Source organism: Micromys minutus (genome assembly GCF_963924665.1).
Source record: "Micromys minutus genome assembly, chromosome: 3".
NCBI classification, from domain to species: Eukaryota; Metazoa; Chordata; class Mammalia; order Rodentia; family Muridae; genus Micromys; species Micromys minutus.
Window position 1 is genome coordinate 85,466,660 of NC_137972.1, and position 27,229 is coordinate 85,493,888.

At 46.1% G+C, this 27,229-nt stretch overlaps 1 protein-coding gene across 1 annotated transcript; it reads right to left on the bottom strand.

Moving 5' to 3' along the window:
- Nucleotides 1–485: 485 nt before the first annotated feature.
- Nucleotides 486–5,333, bottom strand: CYP1B1 (cytochrome P450 family 1 subfamily B member 1; the record flags this gene model as incomplete). The annotated part of the gene is made up of 2 exons (XM_080913888.1): nt 486–1,078; nt 4,291–5,333. The coding sequence occupies 2 exons, from the start codon at nt 5,331–5,333 to the stop codon at nt 490–492; spliced, it is 1,632 nt and encodes a 543-aa protein (XP_080770014.1). The 3' UTR covers nt 486–489.
- Between the last annotated feature and the right edge of the window lie 21,896 nt (nt 5,334–27,229).

The following is a 27,229-nucleotide window of genomic DNA, read 5'->3' on the forward strand; positions in this document are numbered from 1 at the left end:
CTACAAGGGGGGTGGGGGGAAGCATTTTTCTAATCTGGTTGTCTCTTGCTATGAGAACTTCTGGTCTTAACTTTTTACACTGAAAATCACTTGTCTTTGAATCTTGAGTACAACCTAAGCTCTTGCTTACTGTAGCTTCCTATGGGGTCAATTTCTGCACATAGAAGTCTTCTCTCAAGTCTACCAGAAAAGGCAGAGTTACTGAAATACTTTGTTACATTGTTCATTTGTGTGCATTTGTTTAATTGGGGGGGGGGCAGGATCCAAATTCCTTGGGCCCCTTTACTCTTCAATTCCAAAATACTTCCAGGAACTCCAGCACAGGTCTGTGAGGAGCCACAAATTGGTAAGCATGCCTCACCTACAGGCCACTTGGTTTCCACTTATTTTTGAGAAATGGGGCCAAAAATGAAGTTGGGGAGGAGGCAGGAATCTGTATTTCCCTCCCCAGTTAATGAGATGGGTTTTCTTCAAACATTCCGCCAGCTCTCATTGGCAAGCCTCCTCAGCCCGCAGCTTCTGAACAGCACTATCCAGGAGCTCCATAGACTCTCTGAGAGACACGTGGATTTTGAACGACGTGGGCTTAATGGTCAGGCCATAACTGAAACTCATGCTCGAGGGCTCATTTTGGTTAGCCTTGAAGTTGCACTGATGAGCGAGGATGGAGATGAAGAGAAACAGAAGCATCTTAGACAACTCCTCTCCGATGCACCGTCGTTTGCCCACGGAAAAGATCATCACACTGCTGGCTAGTGCCTTGTTAATGAAGCCATCCTTGTCCAGGAAACGGGCTGGATCAAAGTCCTCCGGGTTCGGCCACTTCGCTGGGTCATGATTCACAGACCATTGGTTAACGAAAACCACCGTGTTCTTGGGGATGTAGTAGCCTAAAACAACGGTGTTGGCAGTGGTGGCGTGTGGAATGGTGACGGGCATAAAGCTGGAATATCGCATTGATTCATAAAGAAAAGCCATGACGTATGGTAGGTTGGGCTGGTCACTCATGCAGGGCAGGCGATCCCTCCCCACAACCTGGTCCAACTCGGCCTGCACTCTGGCCTGCACATCCGGGTATCTGTTTTGATTTTAGTATGAAAGAAGAATGGATAGATGAAGAGGGAGGGAGAGGGAAGAGAGAGAGAGAGAGAGAGAGAGAGAGAGAGAGAGAGAGACAGAGACAGAGACAGACACAGAGAGAGAGACAGAGACAGAGAGAGAGACAGAGAGACAGAGAGACAGAGAGACAGAGAGACAGAGACAGAGAGAGAGAGAGAGACAGAGACAGAGAGAGAGAGAGAGAGAACACAAAATCAGTTCATCTTTCCCCTAGCAGCACACTGCACTTAATTTCACAAAGTATCTAGGTCTGTGACCAAATTACAATTTCTGAAAGAAAATCGAAAGCAGGTTACTAATTTTTCTTACTCGGTATTACAAGTTAAACAATACTAATAATTTTATTTTCTGTAATAAGCCTCTTGTGGCCTAGAATTTGTTTCCCATTATGAGAAAACAAAACTCTCAGGTTTTTAATAATCTAAAAATGGACAAAAGTATACATTTTAGACATCCGGAAACATATTTATCTATCTTTTAAAACCTTCAGACCTCAACAAATAGACTTAGGGCTGGATGTTCACATACACATTTTAATGTGTTCGTTTTATGCCAGTGTCGTTAAAAAAACATATTTTCAATGTTTTATAAAGAAATCTACAAAGGCAAAGGGACCCCGAATCCACAAAAGTTAAAATGCTACCCTGAAAGCAAATTCTTTTTTTTCCCTCATATCCTTGTGCAAGTCCTTGTCCCTGTTTTATAAGTATTATTGGTATCCTGATAGATAAGGCTATCTATTTCCTAAACTTAAAAAGCAGAACCCGTTTGTCAGATGGGATACACGTTATAGGTCTACATTGCTGTTGCTAGGAACTGGTACAATTCTTTTTTTTGGAACTCAAATTTTTTCTGAACAGCAAACTCGATAAAAGCAACAATCCCTTGGCTTCTCATTTTTAAACTCAATATTTTATGCCTAGAAGCCCGTTTTCAGAAAATAGCTTAACAGATATAATGATACATAATCACAGCAATGGTCAAAACTTACAATGCGGCCCAAACCATCAATTAATGTTAAAACACAAGCCTGATTGTATATTTGCATATAACTAGAACTGGGTATTATATAGCCATAAAAATTGCTAAAATCTGGGCTGGAGAGAGAGACCTCAGTGGTTAAGGACACCAGTTGTTCTTTTAGAGTACCGGAGATTGATTTCCAGCACCCACAGGATAGTTCACTGAAGTCTATAACTCCAGTCCCCAGAGAAATACCTTCTTCTGGCCTCTGCAGGCACTGGACATGCACCTGGTACACAGACATACACACCCAGGTTTAAAAAAAAAAAAATCCATATGCATAAAAGTCAATACAAATGTAAAATGTGTAAAAGAGAAAGCATATTGAAATCGATGTTAAAAGATGGAAAAGTATTCACTACAACAAGTAGAAGGCTAAAAAGGGGGTGGTGGGGTGAGGAGAATAATTACAGCCACTGAAAATAAATATTTTAAATGGTGAAACAATAACTGCTTAACAGAACTTGCCAACATTTTCCACATAGGCATTTTGGACCTTAGCAGGCACGCTGGCCCTCCAACTGCTGCAGTTTGCCTTGTAGTGTGAGAGCAGGCACCATGGACGGGTGCACCGGCATCAATAAAATTCATATCTGAACACCCATTGGAATTTGCCCACTCTGGTTAGATCGCCTTTTCACAAAAAGGAAGAATAACGTCATCTTTATTTCGTTGAAAATGACCCTGAAATTGTTTTCTTTGGAATACATGGAGAACAACTTTTACAGCCCAATAAAAAAGGTTTTTTTTTTTTTTTCCAAAGAGTACCCAATTATCTTGGAATGTGAAAGGCCTGACATCACACTCTAGGAAGACTTATTTTCTGATGTTGGTTCAATGCCCTTTATGAGTATTTCTGCCTCCTATGTCCTCTCATCCCAGTAGTCTCAATGTATGTTTCCACAATTGGGCTTTAATATTAAAGAGTTATTTTAAATATATTTTAAACGTGAAAGTAGATCTAAAGAAATACAATTTGTGTGAGTTCCAATAGGAAATGGACCCTGTGTTACAAAAAGCATCTTCCGAATCCTTTAGAACAGTGGCTCTCACCCTTCCTAATGCTGCAACCCTAGTGTTTTGGTGACCCCCCCAACCATTAAATTATTTCCGTTGCTACTTCAAAACTGAAATTCTTCTACTGTTATGAATCGTAATTTGTCTGTATTTTCTTACGGTTTTGGGCGACAGGGATTGAGAACCCCTGCCTTATGCTCTAAGAAATGAAATAGTGCTTCTGGATAAAATACAGGCTAGATCTGAATTTCGGGTAAATAATAGGTAATAGTCAAATTCCCCTAATAGGTTCGTTTGCTTAGAGCACCTGAGTGCCAGGAGGCGGTGGGGCGCTGCTTACTCCTTGTGTGCACCTTTGCAGTGAGTACAGTAGAGGTCTGCTTCCTGGCTCCCTGGCCCAGAGATCAGGATGCCCACCAGCGCCTAGACTCCTCTCTAGATGCTGGTCACACAGAAGTGCTTATTTTGTGGTGCAACCACCTGAGGTAAACCTTATTTTTAGGTTGTCCTCTGAGAACAGAGGTTGCTGGCTTCCTTAGCCTAGTAGCAAAACCCTGCTCCAAAGCTAAAAGTAGGGCCTGAGATAGACAGCCTCCCTGGTACCCTTGTTGCGCCTTGTTTAGTTAACATTTTTCCGCACTTCCCTTAACCTTGGAACCTGCTGGATTCTGCTTCTATTGAGCCACGAAAGAACCAAAGCTGACCTTCCGGCACGGTGAAATCTTGTTTGTTTTTTGTTTAGTTTGGTTTGGTTTGGTTTGGTTTGGTTTGGTTTGGTTTGGTTTGGTTTGGTTTGGTTTGGTTTGGTTTGGTTTGGTTTGGTTTTTGTGGGGGAAGGAAGGCTCTTCATAAATTTGTTCCCTGTCACGGAGGCGGGGGAGGGGGGATAGGGAATGGGGCACAACATCAGAGATATTGGTAAGTCCTAGCAACGCTTGGGGGGGGGGCAGTTGGACCTTGGACCAGGCCTTATCTTACCTGAGATCTCAGTTTCCAGGAATGGGGGGGGGGGGAGCAAGGCTAGAGGAAACCTCAAACCCTGTGCCACCTAGGGTTTTAACCTTTTAGTCGCACTCCTTTTTTCAAAGGAGGAAAACAAAACCGACACATCATCTCTCCTGGAGGCCTTACCTCGTAAAGAGGATGAGCAGCCACAGCAGCGCGGTGGAAAGGGTGTCCTGGCTGGCTCCAAAGATGTCCGTGATAGTGGCGGGAACATCCTCCAAGTCCAGCCCGGAGGAACGGTCGCCAGGGCCTCCGGACGCCTTCTTTTCGGCGGAGAGGATGAAGGCGTCCATCATGTCTTGAGGAGCAGCCCCGGGCAGCAGGCGTTCTCGGTGCCTCAGAAACTTGTCCAGGACGAAGTTGCCGAAGTTGCGGTTGAGCTGCTCGAACTCGCGGAAGGTGGTGCGCACCGGGTTGGGAAAGAACTTCAGCCAGGGCAGCACGTCCACCACGCTGCCCGCGCCCACCGTGCGCCCGAACTCCTCGTTGTGGCTGAGCAGCTCCAGGAACTCGGCATCATCGTGGTTGTACCGACAGCCGAAGCACACAGCGCTCATGACATTAGCCACCGCCACGATGATCGGCTGCGTCGGATCAAGGAAGGCGCCACCGGCGCAGCGCCGCACCAGCACTGCCACCAACTCTCGAGCCTCTCCCAGCGCGTGGCCCTCGAGGAGTCCGCGGCTGCGCGGGTGACGGGTGGAGAAGGCACGCATCGTGACATAGGCCGCGCGTCGCTGCGCCTTCCAGCGCTCTGAGTAGTGGCCGAACGCCAGGCTGCGGCCACCAGACACCACACGGAAAGACGCGAAGGGCGGCCGGTCCGCGAAGATGCCACCCTGCTGCACCAGAGCTTGGTGGATGGCACTCTCGCTGTTCAGCACTACCACGGGACAGCTGCCCAGGCGGATCTGAAACACGTCGCCATAGCGCCTCGCAAGGCGAGCGAAGTACAAGTGCGACGCCTGGCCCACGGCTGCCACGTTTCCGATCAATGGCCAAGGAAAGGGACCTGGGGGCGAGGACCACGGTTTCCGTCGCCACTGTCGCAGCAGCCACTGGCCTAAGTGCACGGCGGCCAGGACGGAGAGGAGTAACAGAAGAGTGGTCTGCTGGGAAGATAGTGAGCTCAGCGGCTGGGGACTGTCTGCGCTAAGGCTGGTGGCCATGCTGGGGACACAAAGACAAAATGTGACACTCAGGTGTGCAAAGGAAAAACAAAAAGAGTGCTTGCCTCCCGCCCCTGCGTCTCGTCCCCATCATGGAGCTACAGGTTATGATGACTTTCTGGGCAAGATTCTTAAAACTACATTTCGCACCCAACCCAGCCTCCAGCAGAGACATACCAGCTTCCAAATCTCCAGCCGCCTAACGGTTCCCAGAATTCCGACACAATGCCAGTGGGTGGCAGACACAGCCAGGTCTCTTTTAAAGTACACAATACCCCACCCCTGGCCTTGGAGAACTGCTCTGGGGAGACCTCGGGAAAGTGAGTCCGCGGACAGACTGACCTGCGATGAAGCGTGGTTTCCAGCGGTGTAGAGCACTGGGGTCTGGGAGAAGCTCTGGAGCCTCTGTCCAGACTCTGCCGGACTTCAACCCGAGAGTCCCCAGGGACCTGGAGGCCTAGACACCTGAGGCCCGCTGCCTTAGCACCCACTCTTGCCTCAGTCAGAACCTAAACTTAGATTAGGATGGAGGACGGGGGAGAAAGTGTCTCAAGTTTTCTGAGCTCCACTGCACCTGGGGCTCGGCAAAGCCAGGGCTTTCTCACGGAGTTGGAGTTGCGGTTGAGATGGGTGGGGGTTGGGAGCTGATAAAGTGGAGTTAAATCCCAGCCCGCCGGCGGCTTTCTAGCTGGCGTCGCAGAGGTGTCTGCAACGCACCCCAGAGGCGACGCGCCATCCCTCTACTCTGGGGTTTTAAGGACAGTAGAGACTGGAGAAAGCGGGGGACCTTAGTGGGTGGGGCGTGAGGGGCGGGACGCACTGCGAAAGTCCACAGATCTGGGACTTGGGTCTCTAGTCCGTGCTCAGGGTGACCTAGGGTGGTCCAGTGGGAAGTCTGCGCCGCGGGCTGGGACCTTCCTGGAACAATAGCTGGCAGCTTTGTTAGGAGCCGCCTTGTAAAGTTTTCCTTTGGCGATAACGGCTTGTCCTCAGTCATCCCCTAGTCAAGACCCCCACGCTTTCCCCAGAACCGAGCTTGGGACAGAATTTCCTACGCCTCTGCGCGCTGGAGTAAATACGCCCTCCTCCTCCAGGTGACTCGAGTTTGGTGCCTTGCTCATGATTCTTAGGCACCAAGCCAGGAAAAGAAACTTGCCATTTTAAGAACAGAGCAGCTAGGTTTGCCTCGCATTAATCTTAAGGTTTTGCAAAGCGTTTGGCCCTACAGCCGTGGCCCTTTGTGTGCACAGATCTCTTTCTACCTCTGAGATCTGGAAACCCTGTAAGTTCTCCCATCCTTCTGCACACAAAGCTCTCAGAAGGCAAGGCTTCCCGCGTTCAGGAAATCTGCCACCTGCTGGACACGCGTGACAGCTCAGGTCGCCCCAGGCAGTGATTCAAGCTTGGGTGTCAGAGGCTGTCCTGGAACGCCAGACCCGAGAGGGGGCGGTGAGTGGGAGGAGGAGGCGGATCTGTAAGCCGGCAAACGGATGGTTTGAAGAGTTTTTGCTGTCGCCTCCCCTTTGCGTGCGGAGCTGTGCCTTGCGTGCGCCGCTTCTGGGAAGTCGGCTCCAGTCACCTCCCTGGGCGCTGCTCGAGGCCGCCCCTCCCGCGCTTCTCATGGCACCTGACACACCGAGGCGGCGGCCAAGGGCGGGGTGCCTGCCGCCGCCACCCTCGGCGGTGCACGCACAGCTGCGGCCGCGGGGCCTGCCCGGAGGATGCTCGGTCGCAGCCAACTTGTCGACCCCCCCTCCCCCACTCTCTCAGCCTATTTTAGAAACAGAGACGCTTTCGTCAAAGAGAAAGTCTGGGACGGACATCAAATGGCCTGGGAAGCAACTGCTCTTCTTCATACGGATTAATGCATAGTATCCTGCTTTCCAAACACCCGAGAGAGAACGAGGTTTCTGCTAGGCTCTGGGAAAGGCAACCCAAGAAACAGGTAGAATGCTTCTAATCAAGGAAGAATTGTAGCTCCAGGCCATTGGTGTAATCTACGAATAACTCACTCGGGACGTTGCGCTGTTGTCTCATTTACAAATAAACAGATTCAGAGAGATAATTGGGCAATTATCCAAATCACACCATGCTCTACGAGGTGACGAGATTTGAACTCTCAAAGCCCCACTCCAAATCCCTCATACAGGTTTAAATGGAGTAAAAGTGCCCTTAAGGAGCCCAACGCCGTCTTTCTTGCTAAACAAAACAAACAAAAACAAAACAAAAAATTCTTGGCTAGGAGTTGGCCAAAGTCTCAACAGCTGACAGCACTTAGTAACAATCCTGACCGATAAGCGCAGTAACCCTCTGACCTCCACACCTGTACCAGCGCACACACGCTTGCACGCGAAGTAAGTGTAATGTGTTTTGAATCAGCTGGAAGGATTTGTGGCATCAGACAGCTGACATTAGAATAGTTTGTTACCTTATAAAGAAACTTAAAGAAGGTGTCTGAAAGAGAGTCTAACATCTTTCAGTAAAATGCCTGGCCTGCTAAGAAAATGCCTTTTTATAAGTCTTTTCAGTAACTTTTGCAGTGTTTTCTGGTTGAGATTTTGTATACACTATGGCCCAGTACTCAGACCTGTGATGGCGTGGGGCAAGTGTGTGTTAGTTGACTTAATAACCATTGGTTTCTCAGAGCTGTACTGGTCCAACATGTCTGAGTTGGTTTGTTTTTCTCGTGTTGTAACAAAATGCTGGAGACTGGTCCGTTTATCAAAGTAGCATAGCTCAAGAGCAGGCACATGATGCCAGCTCCCGAGAGGAGGCAGAAGGGAAGGGGCAGCCGTAGCTACAGTCCATTAGAGCAGAACACATTCGGGAGAGCCATTAATACATCACATTTGCTCCCTCTAAGTACCGCCATTAGCCAGGGAAATTAAAGAGGTAACACATGCACTTTGGGGAGACACACACAAGCCATAATAAGATCTTTCAAAGAAAGTTTGTGGCAACCTTTCCGTGTTCAGCTGTATCAGGACTCTGTCTAGTGATCTAGGGCTCTACCACCTGTGCTGGTCCCCTACCCGCTACATTCTGAGCCTCTCTCACAGCATCCCTGCCAGGATTAGAGAAGGTAGACACTGCCTTCAGACCAAGTCAGCTGCCATTTTAACATACGAAACAAGGTGTACTGCAAGGTTAAGACCTCCTGTTTAGCAAATGCTGTGTCGCTTTTAGATCATCGTGGGCATGCCTGCCTGTCACGGCAAATGGTGTCCTTGGCTGCAGCTCCTGTTCTAGGGCATGCCTCAGAAAAGCAGAGGAACCAGTTGGACAGATGGTGTCAGGGAGATAGGCTCTTATCAAAGATGACAAATGAACGTGCCTGGCCACCTGGGCTTTGATGGTACAGATGCCACTGAAGAGGCTTAGTCCTCAATAAAAACTTTTATAATCTGGGTCATGGTGGTGGTGGCGGTGGCAGAGGCAGTGCAAACCATTGGTCCCAACAGTCAGGAGGCAGAGGCAGGCAGATCTCTGTGGGCCTGGTCTACAGAGAAAGTTCTAGGACATGCAGGCTGGCACAAAGTGGGGCAGAGGTTGAGGGGAGATGACTTCAGATAAATCCTAAGTACCAGTATGTATTTCTGATCCATCTAAAAACGGGGTTCTGTTCTCTCTTAACCAAACGTCTGTGTTGAGGCTTTGGGATAACATCATAATTTCTCAACCAACCTGTGGGTCTCAGCCTAGAAATCTCTTCTCAGTCAGCAATACAGAAGGGGGCATTTCATCCTCCCAGATCTCAAACTTGAATAAATCTTTTTCTTTCTTTGTTTCTTTCTTCTTTTCTTTTCTTTCTTCCTTTCTCTTCTTCCCTGCAAATAACTGCCAAAAAGATCAGTTACGCTGAAAGGTGGCTTAAAGTGAGGATTAAAATGCCAAGACACAGTTTAAGCTTAATCAGAGAGGTGCCAGCTCCTGTGACATCTCAGAGCATGGGATGTCCCAGCCTGGAGGCTTGTCCTCATCTCTGCTTCCACTGCTCTTTGTCCTAAGTCTTTCAGGGCTGGGGAAGGTGGCCACAGGCAGCCTTCTCTTGAAGGCCTTGAGAGAAAACTTCTCTTTTGAGTCCTAGAAGGATTCTGGTGAGCCACGCTGAAATATTTAGGGCTTGTTTTATAATTAGAAGGAAAAAAGGAGCAAAGACATCAGGAAGCAGAGGAGCCTCCACAATCCACTCCAAGCTTCCTGGGCATCACTGTCACTGGGTTGGAAAATAATAGAAATCCACTGTTACTATGATGTTATTGTCATGATTACAAGTCAGCAATAGATGTATTGTCCCTAGAGCTAATACCCAAGGCAGGTCTGCCCTTTATCACCTCTTTGTGGATGGTATAGGAAAGCAGTGTGATCCTCCAATCCACTCCAAACATACAAGAATGCTCACAGAAATAAGCACGAGGAAAAAGAAACACTTATTTCTAAGCAACCGGGACACTGGGAAAGTATTACTCAGGTACTTGTTATGCAGGGGAAACAGAAACAGGGACACAAAGTTTCCAAGGTGAGGCAGGAAACTCAGAAAGTGTACACTCTCTGCTAGAACTTGAGAAGGTTCATTAAGAACATGTTCCAACTGTTTTAAGTCTGTTTCTCCTTCCCGGAAGTCAGCAGAGGACCATTAATCTGAAAGAGGCATTCCCTCTGACCACAGAAACCATTGTTTGTAAATTTATGTAGGAAGCTAACAGGTGGGGAGCAGCCACATGTAAAGGTGCCTTTGACTATATGACACATCCAGACTTCAGAGATGTTAAAAACATATTTTTAAAAGTGTGCTTTAGAATTGCCAAAACATAGTTCATGCTAGCAGGAGGAGGGGGGTGCCTCCATGCCTGTTAGTCAGTCTTTGGTACTGCAGCTGAAGAAAGAACTTGTTTTTCCTCACAGTTTCCAAGGGTTCCACTTGGCTCCATGTGAAGTCTGTTTACTTCACAACAGATAAAAAAAACAAGGGGGCGAGGGCTGGGAAGCAGGTCAGACTTTTAAAGGTACACCCTGCATACCCCAGTGACACAGTTTTTTGCAGTGAAGCCTTACTTCTTAAGTTTCCCACCACTCCACAAAATAGAGCCATTAGCTATGGACCAAACACTTACTATATGATAAGTTTATAATAAAGGCCTGTGGGTGACATTTTATGGAAGCCAATAACATTCTTCTCGAGTCCCCAAAATACCATGACCTTCTTGTAGTGCAAAATGTACTTGGTCCCTTTCCAAAAGTTCCCCAAATCTTAAGAGTCCCATATTGTTCAAAATTTCAAGTCCCAGTTCTCTTTTGAGCAAACTCGCATTATTGAGCCCCTATAAAAATAAAAATAAACACATAGTCCCAAGACACAATGGCACAAAATAAATATTTCATTTCCAAACAAAAGGGGAAGGACAGTTTCTAACCCTGACCTCCCGACAATGTCAATGTGCCCGAGTCTTATTCCTCAGCATCCTTTGATTGAAAGTAGAACTCTACTCCACACACACTACCAAACCTTGTCCTCGGTCTCCGGCCTGCATCACCCGCAAGGATCCCTGGCTTTGTGGACATAGCAGATAGTGCAGCGCCTCCCGTTCTTCTCTTCTCACTTTCCTTCCCTACACCATTTCCAGCTTTTTCCACCTGAGGCCACCCTTCCCAGTCTCTACTCACACTCATCTGTGTCCCTAGCTCTCTCCCTCCTTTTCTCCCTCCATTCCTTTTCTTTCTTCCTTCCTTTCTTCCCCTCTTCATCTGAAGGTTGAAAGCCAAGGCCTTATATAAGTGACACAAGTGTTCTTCACTGAGCCACATCCCAGTCTTTCTCTGACCTTCCCCACCCCCAATAAATACCACCCACACCCTCCCCAATAACACCCACCCACACCCTCCCCAACACACACCCACCCACACCCTCCCCAATAACACCCACCCACACCCTCCCCAATACACACCCACCCACACCCTCCCCAATACCCACACACACACACACCCTCCCCCATACCCACCCACCCACACCCTCCCCAATACACCCACCCACACCCTCCCCAATACACATCCACCCACACCCTCCCCCATACATACCCACTCACACCCTCCCCCATATCCACTCACCTACACCCTCCCCACTTTGAGCCCCTTTCCTTCTTACAGAAGACTAAGGAATAGACAGGGAGGGGACAATGATGTAGGAGCAAAGGAAATAAAAAAGAGGGCACAAAATGCCAAGTACTGGTGCTGAAAATTAAACCCTGTGTCATACCAGCTAGTGTTTAGACAACAAACATATATGTATGAACAAACGAACTTCCCGTCCCCCTCCCCCCAAAAAAGAGTTGTATGTTTGGCTCTCCTGGCTTCTATCTTCTCTAACCAGGGAAGACTAACAGCAGAGCCAGACTTCAGGCCCAGGCTTTGTTTCTGCTCCACATGATTCTTCATTTTCATATTACATCTGTCTTTTTCATCTAAATTTTCTTCTTTTTCCATAGGGAGATAAAAATTCAAGTTTGGAGGAGGGGGGAAGCTGTATTCATGCCTGAGTCTTGAAGAAGATAGTTGCTTGTTAAATAACACAAGTGGCTGTTTGTCCTCCATAATCCCAGAAGAAAGAGAGGAGCTGAATAATTATACCTTAGCGATTTGTGGCCTTGACCTCAACAGACTTCACCCCTTCTCCTAGTAAAGAAGCCAGCTTTCATTTATAGCCTCTTCTTCTGCTAAATTTCTTTGGTTATAAAGTTTTGGAAAGAAGGGAGCTCTTTTCAATAGCAAGGAAGTTCCAGAATGAACTTTATTCTCTTAGGATAAGCCTTGAGCTACTCTTTGAAGTCTGTCCGGTTGAACCTACCTTTCAAGTGGCATGCCTGAAGACAGCCATCATGTTGCCTCGGAGCCATTTCCCAGTCACTGAAACAAGGTCCTGGTTCCTTAGTCATCATTTGAATAACCTGCTTTCAAGCACTGAGCCTAGTATCTGTGACCCTGGACAGTGAGTTTTCAGAATCCTTGTCTAAGGATGTGCCGAGGACTGAACACAGCCAGGACAGATGTGACCACATTATACTACACATGGTGTTTCTTTTCTTGCTGACACAACATCTGCCTCCCAGTGAAAATATTTAGTTGACTAATAGCGTGATCAAGGAGCTCCCTTGCCTTGTGAACCTGGATAACTAGCTCAGACTTGAATTGTCCGGTTTTCAATTGATAAATTTTTATTGTAAACTTTACTTTTATTCTTCCACAATGCATCTTTACAGCTTGAGGGTGTTAATTTTCTAGCCCCAGAGGCCATGTAGATACTCTTGGGGTTTGGGGATTTTTGTTTGTTTCTCCGATTGTTTGTTTTAAACGTTTACTTCTATTTATTTATTTTTAGAATTTCACACATGGGTATAATGTGTTTTTATCATCTATAACCTCCAATTTAACTAACTCCTCCCAGACTCGCCTACATCCCCTTCCCAACTCTCGCCCTCTCTCTCTTTTTTTCTCTCTCTTCCCTTCCCTCTCTCCCTCCCTCCCTCTCCCCCTCCCTCTTTCTCAATTTTAAATAACCCACTGAGTCTAACTAGCGCTGCCTGGGTGTGCGTGGTTATAGGGTCATCCACAGAAGCATGGGAGCCTATTAGGGGTCACTGCCCTGAAGAAAATTGACTGTTCATCCTAAAGCAGTCATCAGCTAGGGCTTGGGCATCATGAGTTCCAACCCACATCCATGCTGGACTATTAAGGGGCTTCATCTTGTGTAGGGCTTGTAAGGCAGTCACAGCTACTGTAATTTCATAAGTGCAAGAGCTCCCATTGTGTTCAGAAGACATCGTTTTACATAAGGCTTCCCAGACCTCTGGTTCTTACAGCCTTCCTCCTCCTCTGGTGCTCCCTGATCCTTGGAGAGAGAGAGCTATGACAGAGACATTGAACAAAGACATTTCTCTGCACTTTGATCAGTTATGAGACTCTCCATTAACTTCTATCTACTGCAAAAGGAAACCTCCAGAGTGAGGGCTGAGAGACCCCATGGAACCATGATTATGAAGACAAGTATTTAGAAGAAAGTTTGAGATTATGTCCACTTAGAAAACCATCTTTATATGTCCACCAACCTTCAAAGGCAGAGACTAGAACAGGATGGTAAAAACATATCAAGAGGATGGCTTTGTCCTGGTGACTGTGGCTCTCCCTTGATGCCTTCAAGACTGAGATCTTTGGACCATGCTAGTACTGTACTATTTGTTGTGTAGAATATACTTACAGTATTCTACAATCACAATGTTATTCATGTTTTATTTATTTTTTTGATCAGACATACATTAAAGTTTTTGTTTATGTATTCATTCATGCATGTCAAAGAGGGCATTGGATCACCTGGAACTGGAGCTACAGGTGGTTTTGAGCCATCACTTCAGCCCCAGGAATGATGCAAACATAGTATATAAATAGATTCTTGCTGCAAGAGTCAACCAATAGCTAATATGCAGGAAAAGTGGAAGGGTGCATATTCCAACCCCTTTCCAGACCTCAGATGTAGAAACCCTGGACCTTCTCTATTTATGTACATATTTTTATATGAATGAAATTTTATTCAAATTATTGCTATTTGGTGACCTTTTCCAGGCAAAGAACGTTGGCCTCAATGCAAGATGTAGAACCACTTCTTTTGGACTATTCTGGAATATGGCTCTAACATAATTTATTTAGCTGTAAGTAATGACTTCAGTGACCATTTGTTTTGGTCTCGACTCTCACTATCATTGACTCCACTGTGGGGATTTTGATTTTTCTTCTTCTCCTGCAGGAATCTGCAAGTGTCAAAGCTTACCCAGACATAGTGGATGGTCTCATCCCATTGTCATTTGAAAAGTAGTGCCAGTTTGCGTGCCTGCAAACCTTGATTTTTGTACAAGGTCACATGTGGCCAGAACACTGTCACTTTAACTTAGCTTTGGAAACATGGAACACAAAATTTAAAATATCATCTATCTTTCAAGGTTATGTGTTCTTGTGTTGAGAACATCATTTCTTTCTGACAAATGAGGGAAACTCCAGGTTAAAGACAAGGAGGCATTAGAAGTGGGGAATTCCAAATCTCAGTGTCCCGAAGGGAGGTCTCACAGAGTCTGGGAAGGCAAAATGCAGCACCCCACACCCAGATGCCCTCTGGAATGATGACAGTTCTTCACAAGACCCCCAGGCTCAGGCTAAGATGCCTTCCAAAGTTACCTAACCCTTTACAGTAAAACCCATGTGGCTTACACACCAGACATCAGGAGCGCGGCCCTCATGGGCATAAATAGTAACTTTAGGCCTGTTATACACTTCTGAGCCTGAGTTTCCTCAGTTCTAAAAATCACAATGTCCAATCACGATTATTGATCATGAGGAGTAGACGAGAAAATCAATTAGTATAGTTCATGGCAACATGAACCCTTAGTAAAAATTAGCCAGTAGTGGTGGTAGTATCAATAGTACGTGTTTTCTTACTAGGTCTTTACTCCTGATCTGGAAACTATGGTCTTTAAGGAGTTCTTGGGCCTCGTCACAGAATTAAGTGCCTAGCTTGGCGTCAGTATGATGGCTTCTAAGATGGCAGCCCCTCACCCACTTGTCAGCTCCTTCCAGTCTAGGGTCAGAACTCTGACCTTTTCCTTATCATTCCTTAGGCAATGCACTGATTGCCAACCAGACTACCAGAGCTGTGTAGAGCTACTGAGTGAGCACATGCCAAGTTTCGTTCGGGCCTGGGGCCTGTCCCATGACAGCCATCAGTGATTGCTATTCTGCAGGAGACCTTTTGTTGCTCCCTCTAAAAGGCTCTCACCCAGCCTTCTGTTCTTGGCAGACACACTCAGTGGCAGTGGCCAACCTGTGATTTCCTCCAACTCCAGCTGGTGGCTCTTCAAAGCTTCTTCCTCACCCCATTTCACACCACCCAGGCTTGCCTATGTGGAGACACTAACTTGCTTCTTGTTCCCAAAAGCTCCTGGAAGGATCATGCTGGCCTCCCTCTAGGCCTTTGTCCAGGTTCCCTGCTGGCTTTTATGGTCATGTTTTGCAACCTAGAGGTAACGAGGCTCCTAGATAGTACTCACCAATCCCGACAGCAAAGATAAGGAAGCCAGACTGGGTAAAAGCCAAGGGTGTGCTGCGGGTCCCTCCTGGGGATAACGATACTGTGCTGCTTTCTAGAAGATTCATCTGCTTTCTTCTCTTCCGGCCCTGGGAAGAATGCACATGGCCTCAGACCTGGAATGCATGACCTATACACAGCCCTACTCAGGTGCCCGAAGCAGAAGGCAGGGCCTGGAGATCCCTCTTAAATGCCAGGGAGGAAACTATCCAAAAACCTTACCCAGTCCAAACTAGAACATTACATGCCACAATCTGTACTTTGGCACCGTCTAACCCCCAATTTTCTTTTCCCCTGTGTGGAGTCAGTACCTGATGGGTCATATCCTTCAAGAATTTGAATGCAGAAAGAGGGATGGGTTTGTCAGCATCCAAGCTTTGGCAAGCTGGCACTGTGACCTGTTTGGAGATGGCTGGGGGGCTTCCCTTTAGCTGCCATGTTCTTTAGATTCTCATGCTGCTGTTTCGGGGATGCCTAGTGCAGTAAGGAAGTGCCCATGCTGGATTTCTCGGGGTACCAGCCACACCTCAGAGAAATCTCTGGGCGTAAGCTACCACAAGGATGTGTAAGGGATTCTAACCTAGCATTTCTGTGGTGTTTTTTACTCCAGGCTCTGAGTGCTTATCTGAGGTTTCCTGCAGCAGGTGAGAGAGGTCAAGATCAAATTACAGATATCCGTTAACAAGGAATGTATGCACCAACATTCTGAGTTCTACGTACAGCCCACTACACTCAAGTATAAACTTTCTTCTCTAATGTCAGCATCATTGGTCAGGGTCTATAGCTTGCATTCCCCTGTTTATCTTCCTAACATCCCCCAAACAGCAAAACTGGCTGGAAGATGGAGAAAGGAAATGAGCTGGGCTCCCACTCCACCCCCAAGTGACAGGCATTGAATTCTGTGCTCTGAATCTTATTTCATTATTTCTCCCAACCACCCTCCCAATATTGCTATGCAAGCTTATTTTATATATAAAAGGGGTTTTGTTCGTTTGTTTGTTTGTTTGTTGTTGAAAGTCAGATGGGTTGCAAATGAAGGTGGCTACCAGCTCATTTTGTGTTGCTGTAACAAAGTAGAGAAACGTTAATGTAATAGGTCCTGGAAACTGGAGGACTCTGGCAGCATGTTGAAGCACCTTGGCAAAGATGCTCTAACTTCACAACAAAGCAGAGAAGCAGAAAGTAATCAGCTACACGTATAAGGGCTGGCTGGGGCCAACTTTGATCTACAAACCCATTCTCACAAGACTTGGTTCACTTTTTCAGGCTGATGTTCATCTGCCCATGAAAAGGGAGCTACTGTGACCTAAGTATTTTTCCCTAGGCCCCACCCCTTAAAGGCCATCACCCTGGGAACCAAGTTTAGAGAGTGTAAACTTTCAAGGTACAAGGTATGGCCACATCCTAGCAGAGGATGAGATTTGAGCTCAGGTTTTCAGACTCCCAGTAAGCAAGTGTTCATTGGCTTATTACCCATCATCAAGATTCAACAAGCCCCTCCCTTCCAGCTTTGCACCTACTATAAACTTCTTCCACACTATTATGCCTGTTAAGGACCTGGGCCATATAAGTGCCCTTTCGGGCCAGGTGAAGTGACTCACACAGGAGTCTGTGATCTCAACAGGCAACCATCTTTGTTCCAGTGATGGTTAAATCAAGATCTCTCCCTATGTCTCCTGGTGTGAGCTATCCTCCGTCTTTTGCTGGCGCAACTTAATGTCTGTAATTACAGACAAATCTTGATCAAGCATCACAGAGCTTCCAGTGGTTAGAAGAGAGAGTTGGTGTGAAACTAAAATTAAGACTTTGTAACAAGATCTGCTCCACTCAAACCCATTATATTGAAATCATCATAAAATTCACACTCTTCCCATCCTCAGGGATGACAGCTTTATTTGGAAGGGATATGACCAAATTGATGACATCATGGGCCTCAGTGCCAAAACCTTAGCTTGGTATTTCTCAAACATGTTTCTTTTGGGACCTCTTCAGACTAGGAAAAGTTACAGTAGGGCCAAAGGAACTATTGCTTATCTTGAGTTATATCTATCAATATTTACAGTTTTAGAAATAAAGACTGAAAAAAATCACAGGATATTTACCTACTAGTCCATAAAAAAAAAAAAAAAAAACAATAAATATGGTGCACGATAATACAAACATTTTAAGGAAATAGTTACATTTTCCAAAACCCAAATATTTAGTCAGAGGGACACTGTTTTGTGTTTTTACAAATCTCTTTAATTTCCAATTTAACAGAAAACAGCTGGATTTTTCCTCTTTTCAGCACGCAATCTGTTACGGTGTCAAACATCATGCAGATCTCCAGTGAAACGAGTGAAAAAGGCAAGAGATAATCTTATGATCATAGTTCTGACCTAATGGATTCCCCCAAAGGGTCTCAGAAACCGGGGATGCTTGAAAAGCACTCTGTGGACTACTGTCCAAAAGAGCATTATTCTCCTGTGACAGAGAAATTGAACAGGAGAAACGGTGAGTCTCAAATGGAGCCGTGTCCAAACTACTGGTTTTACAAGACTAGCATGTAACCCAGCTGGTCTAGCACAAAGGAGTCCCTGTGGGGTCTGGCCGGAAAGATGTCACCTTCCCATGGAAGTTGCTCATTTGGATGATGGACTCTAAGCCCAGGAAGGCCAGGAAGAAGGTATAAATCTAGTCCGCAAATCCCAGTAGCTCAAAGCCCTGGGTGGGTATCTGAGTCAAGTGGGCTGGGAAAACTTAGCTTGGAAGAAGAAGGGGGTGGGTGCTCTAAGATCCGGGGCCAGCAGGCATCTAGCCACAGCCTAAAATTGCAGTGGTACCTTGGAGGCAGCTATGCCAATAATACCAAGGGTGACGGTGATAATATATTGCTAGTTATACATCAAGCACTACCACTGACTGAGCACTCTGAAGCAGGTAGTGTGCCAAGCACTCGATATAAATCTTTTATTATTAATCCTGCACAATCAACTCCTAGAGATAGCTATTATCTTAATCCCCCTTTTTATAGGAAAATAGGGTAAGGCAGGAAAATTATAAGTTATCCATCAAAATCGCAGGTCTCTATTGTGGTTGAGCTGGAATTTGGCTTCGGATCTACCAGCTTCCAAGAACGCTCCTGCTCTTCGGCCGTACTACCTGGGAAAACTGCTGACGGTGGGAAAAACTGACCGCTGGAGGGCCTAAGGCAGCCCTCTCCCGTTGAGAGAGAAGGCTGCTGTCACAGCTTGGGCAGTGATACTGCTCCCATTAGAGAGAACATGAAAGAAAGCAGGGTGGACTCCCCTCCTGGTGTACACAGCCATCTGCTCCAGAGCCATGACAAGACTTAGGGGACGTGGGGAAGTGGGAAGCTAAGCCAACTACAGCCTACAGCGTATGGTCCCCCCCCCCACGGTCCAGGGGGTACCCCTCCTAGCCCACCTCCGTCTGTGTATAACAGTAAGGACCAAGACAACTCGATTGTCCTTACCAGCTGAAGTCTGACACCCCTGCCTCCTCCCCCACAAAAACCATGCCCCTTGGAAGCTGTGACCCGGGTCCTTAGCAGTCCTGTCGCCCACAGGCTGCCTGGCACAGGGCCCACTTTCACATCCCACCCCTTCCAACCTCAGCCACTCAGCGGGTGCCAGACTGCCCCTAAACACGCCACATTGACCCCATTCCATGCGAAAACAAACTGAGAGACTGGGAGCAAATTCCATTCCGAGGCATCCTCCCTTTTCCTGAACCAAAGGCTCCGAAGAGTACAGCTTTGCACGCGCTTGCGCTTTTAACTTGCGTGCAGACAAGCACAAAAGACCTAACCGGATATACCTGTTATTTCCCAATGACCTGAGAGCCTGAAGTTTATGTTAAGCCTTGGGTTATGACAGAGCTCGCACGCAAGGCTCCTCGGCTCCCTCCCACAGGCCATTCAGGGGTGGGTAGTGCAGAGGACAGAGAAAACGCTCTGAAGGGACAGCACATGATTTAATTCCTCCTAAGCTTTCCAAGCAGGCGGACCGTTCCCTTTTTTGTCAGCTTATAACCTAAGTGATTTGTTCTACGCAGGCAAGAAATGTCTGATTAAAACCATATTGCTGTTAAGCCCCGGAGCGAAGTTTGAAAACTCCCTGAAGCTTAGCGGGTGTGTGGTTAGACAGGTGACAGCTGCTGTAAAGCAACCCCACAGCCCCCGTGCTTCTTAGCCAGGACAAGACTAGGGATTGGAAAGACACTGTGTTCATGCCCTGATCTCACACCATATAACCCATGAACAGCTACTTTTAATGAGGATATTTGCAGAACATCCCGAGGTTTGAACTCTACCTGAGAGAACGCCACACCTCCAGCCACTGTCTGTTTTTCTTCTGAGATACAGGGCAGACATACTTCAGTGGGAGTAATCTTACTCAGCAGTGGGGTGCAGGGTTCCAACCCTGCCCTGCCTCTAACAAGGCAGGGTTTGAGACAAGGACCACCTTTTCTCTGCACATCAATGAATGCATCTGAGCAGTGGGTGAACCAACTGGCCTTAGCCTGGCATTTGCATTTCATGAATAATCACATTACTGTGACCTTATCCATGGCATTCCTTTAAGATCCTTGGTTTAAAATATTTTCCCTAGTGACATAAAAAGAGGATGGCCCTCATTGCAGTAGGATTTAAAAAGAGTGTCCTATGCTTGCCTCACTTAAATCCAGTTATATCATGTCCCCTGTAGCTACGACAACACTGCCTGCGGGCTCTACAGACAGCCTAGGGCTGTACTTTCATTCAAAAAGTCCCTTTCCCCCACCTCCCCCTGGTCCATGTGGAACCATTCCAGCACCAGGGCTGTCTTTTACTCATTGTTTGTTGGTTTTTTTCTGTTCCACATGACTTAGGGTTTCGTTTCTAGTGCCTCTCCGTCTCATCTGGAACCTCAGGGAATTTGTTTCCTGTGTGGCTTCCTCCTCGGTCTGTCTTTCTCCACCACCTGCTGTACACTCGTCTTGGATGAATTAACTTGCTGAACCCTGTGGATTTCATCACAGAACAGAGAGAACACTCCACAGGGCTGGGAGAGAAGTTCACCTCCTAGGGTAGGGAGCACCAGCTCTGCTGAGGACACCCTTTCAAGCTGGCCAGCAAGAGAGGTTAGGCCAAAATAGCTAACGTTGACCTTTTTTTTTTTTTTTTTCAAGAAAGGATCAAATTGATCACCTTCGTAAAAATGTGGCCACTGCAGGGAGTGTGAAGAGAACTAGAGTCCTTGGGAGATCCTTTCATTCTCTTAGAGAAATATTTATTTTGTTCCCAATAACTGGTACTTAAAGGAAAAAGCATCTGTGTGGTTGACCCTATGAGGGGCCAAGAGAATGGAGAGTTGTGGGGTTCACTTCTCCGAAGGCACAGAGGGGCTTGAGGTTACTTACTGGCAGGGGGACCCTGTGACTAAATTGAGAACTCAATCTATGTGACATCTTTTTACTTTGAGATCAGCATAAAACTATTCAACATTACAGAACAGCTTCAGAAGTGAGAAGGAAGAGAGACTAATTACAGGCACAGGATTAAAATTTGAATTTGAGTGGTTCTCAACTCTCCTAATGCTGAGACCCTTTAATATAGCTCCTCATGTTGTGGTGACCCCCACAATGATAAAATTATTTTGCCGCTACTTTATAATTTTGCTACTGTTATGAAATAGCTGGTATTTGGGATGGTATTAGGCAACCCTTGTGAATAGGACATTCAGCCCCCAAAGGGTCGAGACCCACAAACTGAACCACTGGGCTAAATAAACATTGCTGATATGAAGCAGGTTAAACACACTACCACCCGTGCAGGGAGGACGCAGGTACAGTGCAGGGTGAGTGCTTGGGACCCTCAGGCCCCAGCAGGTAGATGCACCCTGGACTGCCCTGCCCCGGGCTCAGTCCTGGCTCTTGAGTACAGTGTCAGTTGTTTTTCATAAAGCATTTCAGAAATGTTAGTGGATGTGGCAAATCTGTCTTTAGAAGGTAAGAGAAGGAATAAGAAAGAAAATGGGAGGCGGAGGGAAGCTGGGGGCCACCAGGTTCTGGGGTGCATGCACACTGGCTTGACTGGCCCGAACTGGTGCTGTGGAGGGACCAGAGCAGAGAGATTAAACACCAGATTAAGTTTGGGGAAGGCAGAGGCAGAGGAAAACTGCATTGTTGTTGTTGTTGTTGTTGTTGTTGTTGTTGTTGTTGTTGTTGTTGTTGTCATCTCCCCTTTCTGATCTGAAACGAAAATTTGTGCTGAGAAGCATTTTGGGGGATGGGATGGAGAGGACTCTCCCTGCTTCCCCCATGCCTGGAATGTTTCTAATTATCTGATCTTAGAATCTCCCACAACAATTTCTACAAAGGCTGACAGACATCTGGTGAGTAAGTGCCCTTTCACCTGCATTAGATAAATGTCTGTCTTACAAGTGCCAGGGAATTAGCTTTGTTTGCAGAATTTCACAAGTATCTGTGGTAATGGAAGGCTGCCAAGGTGTAGACTGGTGATAGAGGAGAGGAGATTTCTCCAAATCTGTGATCTTGTAGAGATAGCTCTGCGGGGAAGGAGTCTATCCTCCCATAGAGAGGACAGAGAACTCCGAATGAAGAGGAGAAGGCATTTATCACAGAGTCAGAACGACGAAAAACAACGCTTTATTAAGGCTCTGACAGTCGGAATATTCAACCTTGAAAACCTATGACTGAAGATGTCTACACAGAGTCCTAGGGGGAGAATCAAATATCAAGAGAGTATATAGAGCAAGTGAATTCTGCCTGATTGTATGCAAAAAATGCTGCCATGAATGGTTCCCTTGGAGAAACAGCAATGAGGACTTGGGAAGGGAATGAATGACCCCATTTTTATATAGTCAATCAGAACACGTCAGCTGAAAGCAACTCCAGACCAGCTCACACACCACCCATCAACACTAAAGTGTACAGAGAGAACCCTCTCAGAAACACAGATTTCCTAATCTATCACATCGTGAACAGTATAGACACTGGACTAACCATGGCATTAAGTGGGGGTGTGTTGTGGCCCTGATGTTCATTCACGGAAGGGAGATCTCTTACACTTCAGCCATTAATTAGCAGCAAACTGTGAGGGGAAAACAGGCCGGTGTATTGACCTTGTGAAAGCAGTGACAGTTTCTACTTTTCCCCCTTCCTCTGAGGCATGTGATACGTTTCACAGACTCACTGAAAATTGAGAAAATAAGCCATTCCTTAAGTAACAGAAAACAGCTCATTTATGGATCTAAGAAGATTAAGGAATATGGTTTTACTGTGTTTGTTCAGAACCTGTGCCAACCTTTTTTTTTTTCAGAAGCACAAATCTGATTTTTCTTTTCAGAAAAAGAAGAAAAAAAGATGCATTTCAATAGAACCAATTTATTTTTTAAAAGAGGGGGTTTTCACAGTGAGACCTTTCTCATTGAGGGCTCTCGACAGGTATTCACCTCTGTTTAGAGAATAGGATTTTTACACTCCATTATACGTGTACCTCTGGGATGGTCTTTTTAGGAGAACACCATTGGGTTATTATAGTTCTGTATGATTTAATATAAAAAACATCAGAGCATTCTCCAATGAGCTGTTTGTATTCCTGTATGATTTAATTTTCACAAGAAGTCTCTCAAAAATGGAACTTCACCCACGTTGCTTGGAACTTTGCAATGAGCTCCCACTGGGTTGTAAGAAAGTTCAACTCTGTTACTTTGGCCATATCGCCCAGACTCTGGCTGCTTTCTGTTGCAGTACACATTAAATAGGAGTAACGGTCTATCCTGTGCTACTGCTGGCACTCTTTGGGCCACACGGCATGTGAGGACCCAGCTGCTACTCTGCCATGTAATCGGCAGGCCACCCTCTCCTCGAGGTTCCCTTTCCAGGCAGTTCACTTCTCCCACCCTAGCTGCTTCTGTCCTAGATGGTCCATGACTGCCCCAACATGTTGTTTTTACTCACTTTTCCTTGGCAGGTTGTTGCCAAGCCTTACACACACACACACACACACACACACACACACACACACACACACACACATCCTAACTCTATAGCGGGTTTTGTGCGTCCTGCCACTACACCCTCTTTGAACTTAATTGAATCGCCACATCAAAGAACACACCAAAATACTCTAATCTAATTGGTATGATATAATTTTCCCACCTACATAAGTCATATGATCCCGTACAATTCCATCCCTTAAAAAAATACTCATAACAACCTTTATCCATATAGAGATGCGCTGAGAGAAACATCCACGTCTGCTTCCAGGTTGCCCCTTCTTGAATCACCTGCTTTCTCCTTCTCTTCTGCTTTATCGAAACTTTGTCCCTGCTCCATTCTCTACTGTCCAATCGTGATGACCTTGACATCAACCTACAGCTCCCCATTCTGAACTACTTTCCCCCTAGTCTCATGTCCCCTTGCAGTGCCTCTGACAAACCAGTGCTTTCTCTCCGCCACTGTGCTTGCTCTTGTTTCCTCTGGAACATTCTTTCCTGGTCCTGTCATGGCTGCCTTTGTCACATATTTGTCACCCACCCTTTGCCATCTGTCTTATTTGTCTGTCCCCTAGTACCTGGTACCCATTGCCATCTGCCCTTCTTGTTTCTTGGTTAGTTTTTACCTTTGGTTCTGGATATGCTACAAGTATGTCTCACAAAGGTTCCTGCTGGTACCTGGGGCCTCTGTGTGGTAGATTTAAGAAGTACTGCCCTGTGAAAGTTAACTAGATTACTAGGACATTGCCTTCTGAAAGAATTAATGTCATTCTTGTGGGACTGTTCACTCCCTTGAGAGTGGATCATTACAGAGAAGAAGGAGACTGGCCTTTAGTGAGGTACTGAGCAAGAGAGAATGCAACTTTCATAGCAGTACATAGAGTAAAACCTGCATGTTTACGTCACTTTATATTTCTGTATTTTTAACGTAGAGAAAGGTAAGGAAAGATGTCCATGTAAATGTTAAAGTGGGAAATGACTCGTTCTCTTCTCTGCAGACTTTTTAAAGAAAATAAGTGGATGGAGGGCATGGCCACCTATCTGGTGCACTTTCCTCTCTCATTTGGTTTGTTTTTTGCTTTATTCATTGAGTCAGTTAGCTCAGTGTTCTAGAGGCTCTGAAAGGTCAGCCACAAGGTTCGCTCAGGACCAGCATTCCTGGAACGAAAAGACTGTCTCTTTGGTGCATAAAGGGGTGGGTCTGGGGATGGCCACGAATGTCTGATTTTTCTGGACAGTGATTACAACATAGTGATTTCCTCACTTGGGCGCTTGAAGTGAACCACTTGTGGAGTTCCTGTTGCCTGCCAGTGCTGTGCAGGGTGATTTACATTTAGGGGAATCTTGTTTAATCCCTACAACCAATCGGTCTACAATAATACAATTGCTATCTTTGTTTTCCGGAGAAGGAAAGTGGGGGACCAAGGGGTTTGTATAGGACACAACACAATGCTCTTAGAAAGAGAAAGAAAAGACAGCCCGGAATTGAACAGTTCCCAGCAACGGGTATGCTTATGTCAGTGGTCAGACTGTGGGCCGAGGACAGGCAGCTGCTTTTCAGGCAGGCACCATGTCTGCTGTAGAGAGAAACAGATGAGACGAGGTCTATGAGAACTGGGAGGGACCATGAGGGTTGCCAACCCTCACCTTCCATATGTGCTATTTCCTCTGGGCTTGAACAATAGCACATCCTTCTTCCTAGTTTTGTCTGGAGAAAAGGAAAGAAGAGAAAATGAGACAGGGTCCTAGACTAGAAAGGCCCCATGCTTTTTTCAGCTACTCCCACTACTCAGATGGTCCCACTAGGAGTAAAGACCTCTCTCCATCTGAGATGACTTTAAGTTGATGGCCAGCCATGCCAGGAGAACAAGGTGTGTGTAGGGTACAGAGATGTGTGTGAACAAGGAGTGTGTAGGGCTGAGAGATGTGTGTGAACAAGGAGTGTGTAGGGCTCAGAGATGTGTGTGAACAAGGAGTTTGTAGGACACAGAGATGTGTGTGAACAAGGAGTGTGTAGGGCTCAGAGATATGTGTAAACAAGGTGTGTGTAGGGTCCAGAGATGTGTGTGAACAAGGAGTGTGTAGGGCTCAGAGATGTGTGTGAACAAGGAGTGTGTAGGGCTCAGAGATATGTGTGAGAACAAGGAGTGTGTAGGGTACAGAGATGTGTGTGAACAAGGTGTGTGTAGGGTACAGAGATGTGTGTGAACAAGGTGTGTGTAGGGCACAGAGATGTGTGTTGTAACACCGGATATGTCTGAGATATTTGGAAGCTGAAGCAAGAAGAAAGGGCAAAGGTGCCTTAGCATTTCGTAGAGACAGCCAGCAATTATGAGAGAAAAGGAGAGAAAAGCCTGAGGGAAAATGAGGTGTGGCTTAGACAGGCTGCACATACCTCCGTGGGACTCACAAGAGAGAACCAAAAACTAAGAATATTCCTCAAAACTACTTTTCAAAAGCATTTTTTCTAGTGAGGCCAATAAACACACACACTTTTCAGTTTGTGGGTAGTATTGCTTCTCTGAACTTGAGTTTGTACGGCACATACAGGAGTCAGGGGACTACAGGCACCACACTGACCAACTGAAACAGGGCCTGGCCATCTGCTTGACTAACTCTAATTTGTTACTCTCTAGCTTTATTTTTTTAATCTTCCCCTGAAGCCATCACTCATGAAATTACCTTGGATTCCCAGAATTACTTGACTGATCAGTGAACATCTTCATGACAATGGGCCTTTGTTAAACAACAGCAGCCTACCGGACAGAGAGTCCTCCAAATGAGGGCTATCACCCTTGATGGGGATTTTGTGGGACAAAACTGTTCCCTCCAGTGATGATCACGGTCCTTACAGAACTAGAGAGAGCTAATGATCAGCCAGATCACCAATCCCACTGAGATCACTTCTCAGATCATTGAACACACCTCAAATCTTTCCCTTTTGCCATTAAAAAACAAAACCAAACCCTCAATAATCCCATTAGTCTCTTAAAGAACCTCTATCGGTTTATCTGAATGTATTCATATTGATCATGTCTCCTCTCTCTGTCCCTCAGCAGCCCCTACTGCTTTACTTGGCACACAAGTATTGGAGGCCAAGCCTAGTTTGTTAGGGCTGGCAGAGCTGAAGAGTTTGCTCCAGGCTCCAGTTAACACACTGTCAAGCCAACTAGAAGAACGCACACTGATGAGCATTGGCCACTGGTAGAAAGCTGATACGAGACGAAGCTTAATGGACCCATAGCTACTAAGATTAGTTTTAGTTCAGAATCTGTCTTACCTGTCTGCTTAGGCTGGCCTCATCTACTTCCTAGACACACACACACACACACACACACACACACACACACACACACGAAGTAAAAGCTGGTGTGCTGTGTGTGAGACTGTGGCTATAGGACGGACCTAAGTATGTAACTATGGCTTGAATGTATAGCAGAAGCAAAAGAGAAACAACCCCAAAATGGATCATTAAACTTCTATTACTATTTTATAATTGGAATTATTTTGTCAAAAAAAAGGGAGTTGGGCAGCAATGCTTCATTATATTCATCTTCCCTGCACAGCTCTGTTGATTAAAATCCCTTCCTGCCTTTCCCCAATGTTTCTGTTTGCATTGAGTGGCTGGACCTGACATTGGAAACCCCTGAATCAGACCCCTAGATCAGGACTCCACCAATATAACTGAAATTAGAATTATTTTTGCTAATAACTTAAGGCTGACTTATGAATAATAAATTATTCGTCTGGATTGTCCATCTGGATATGTG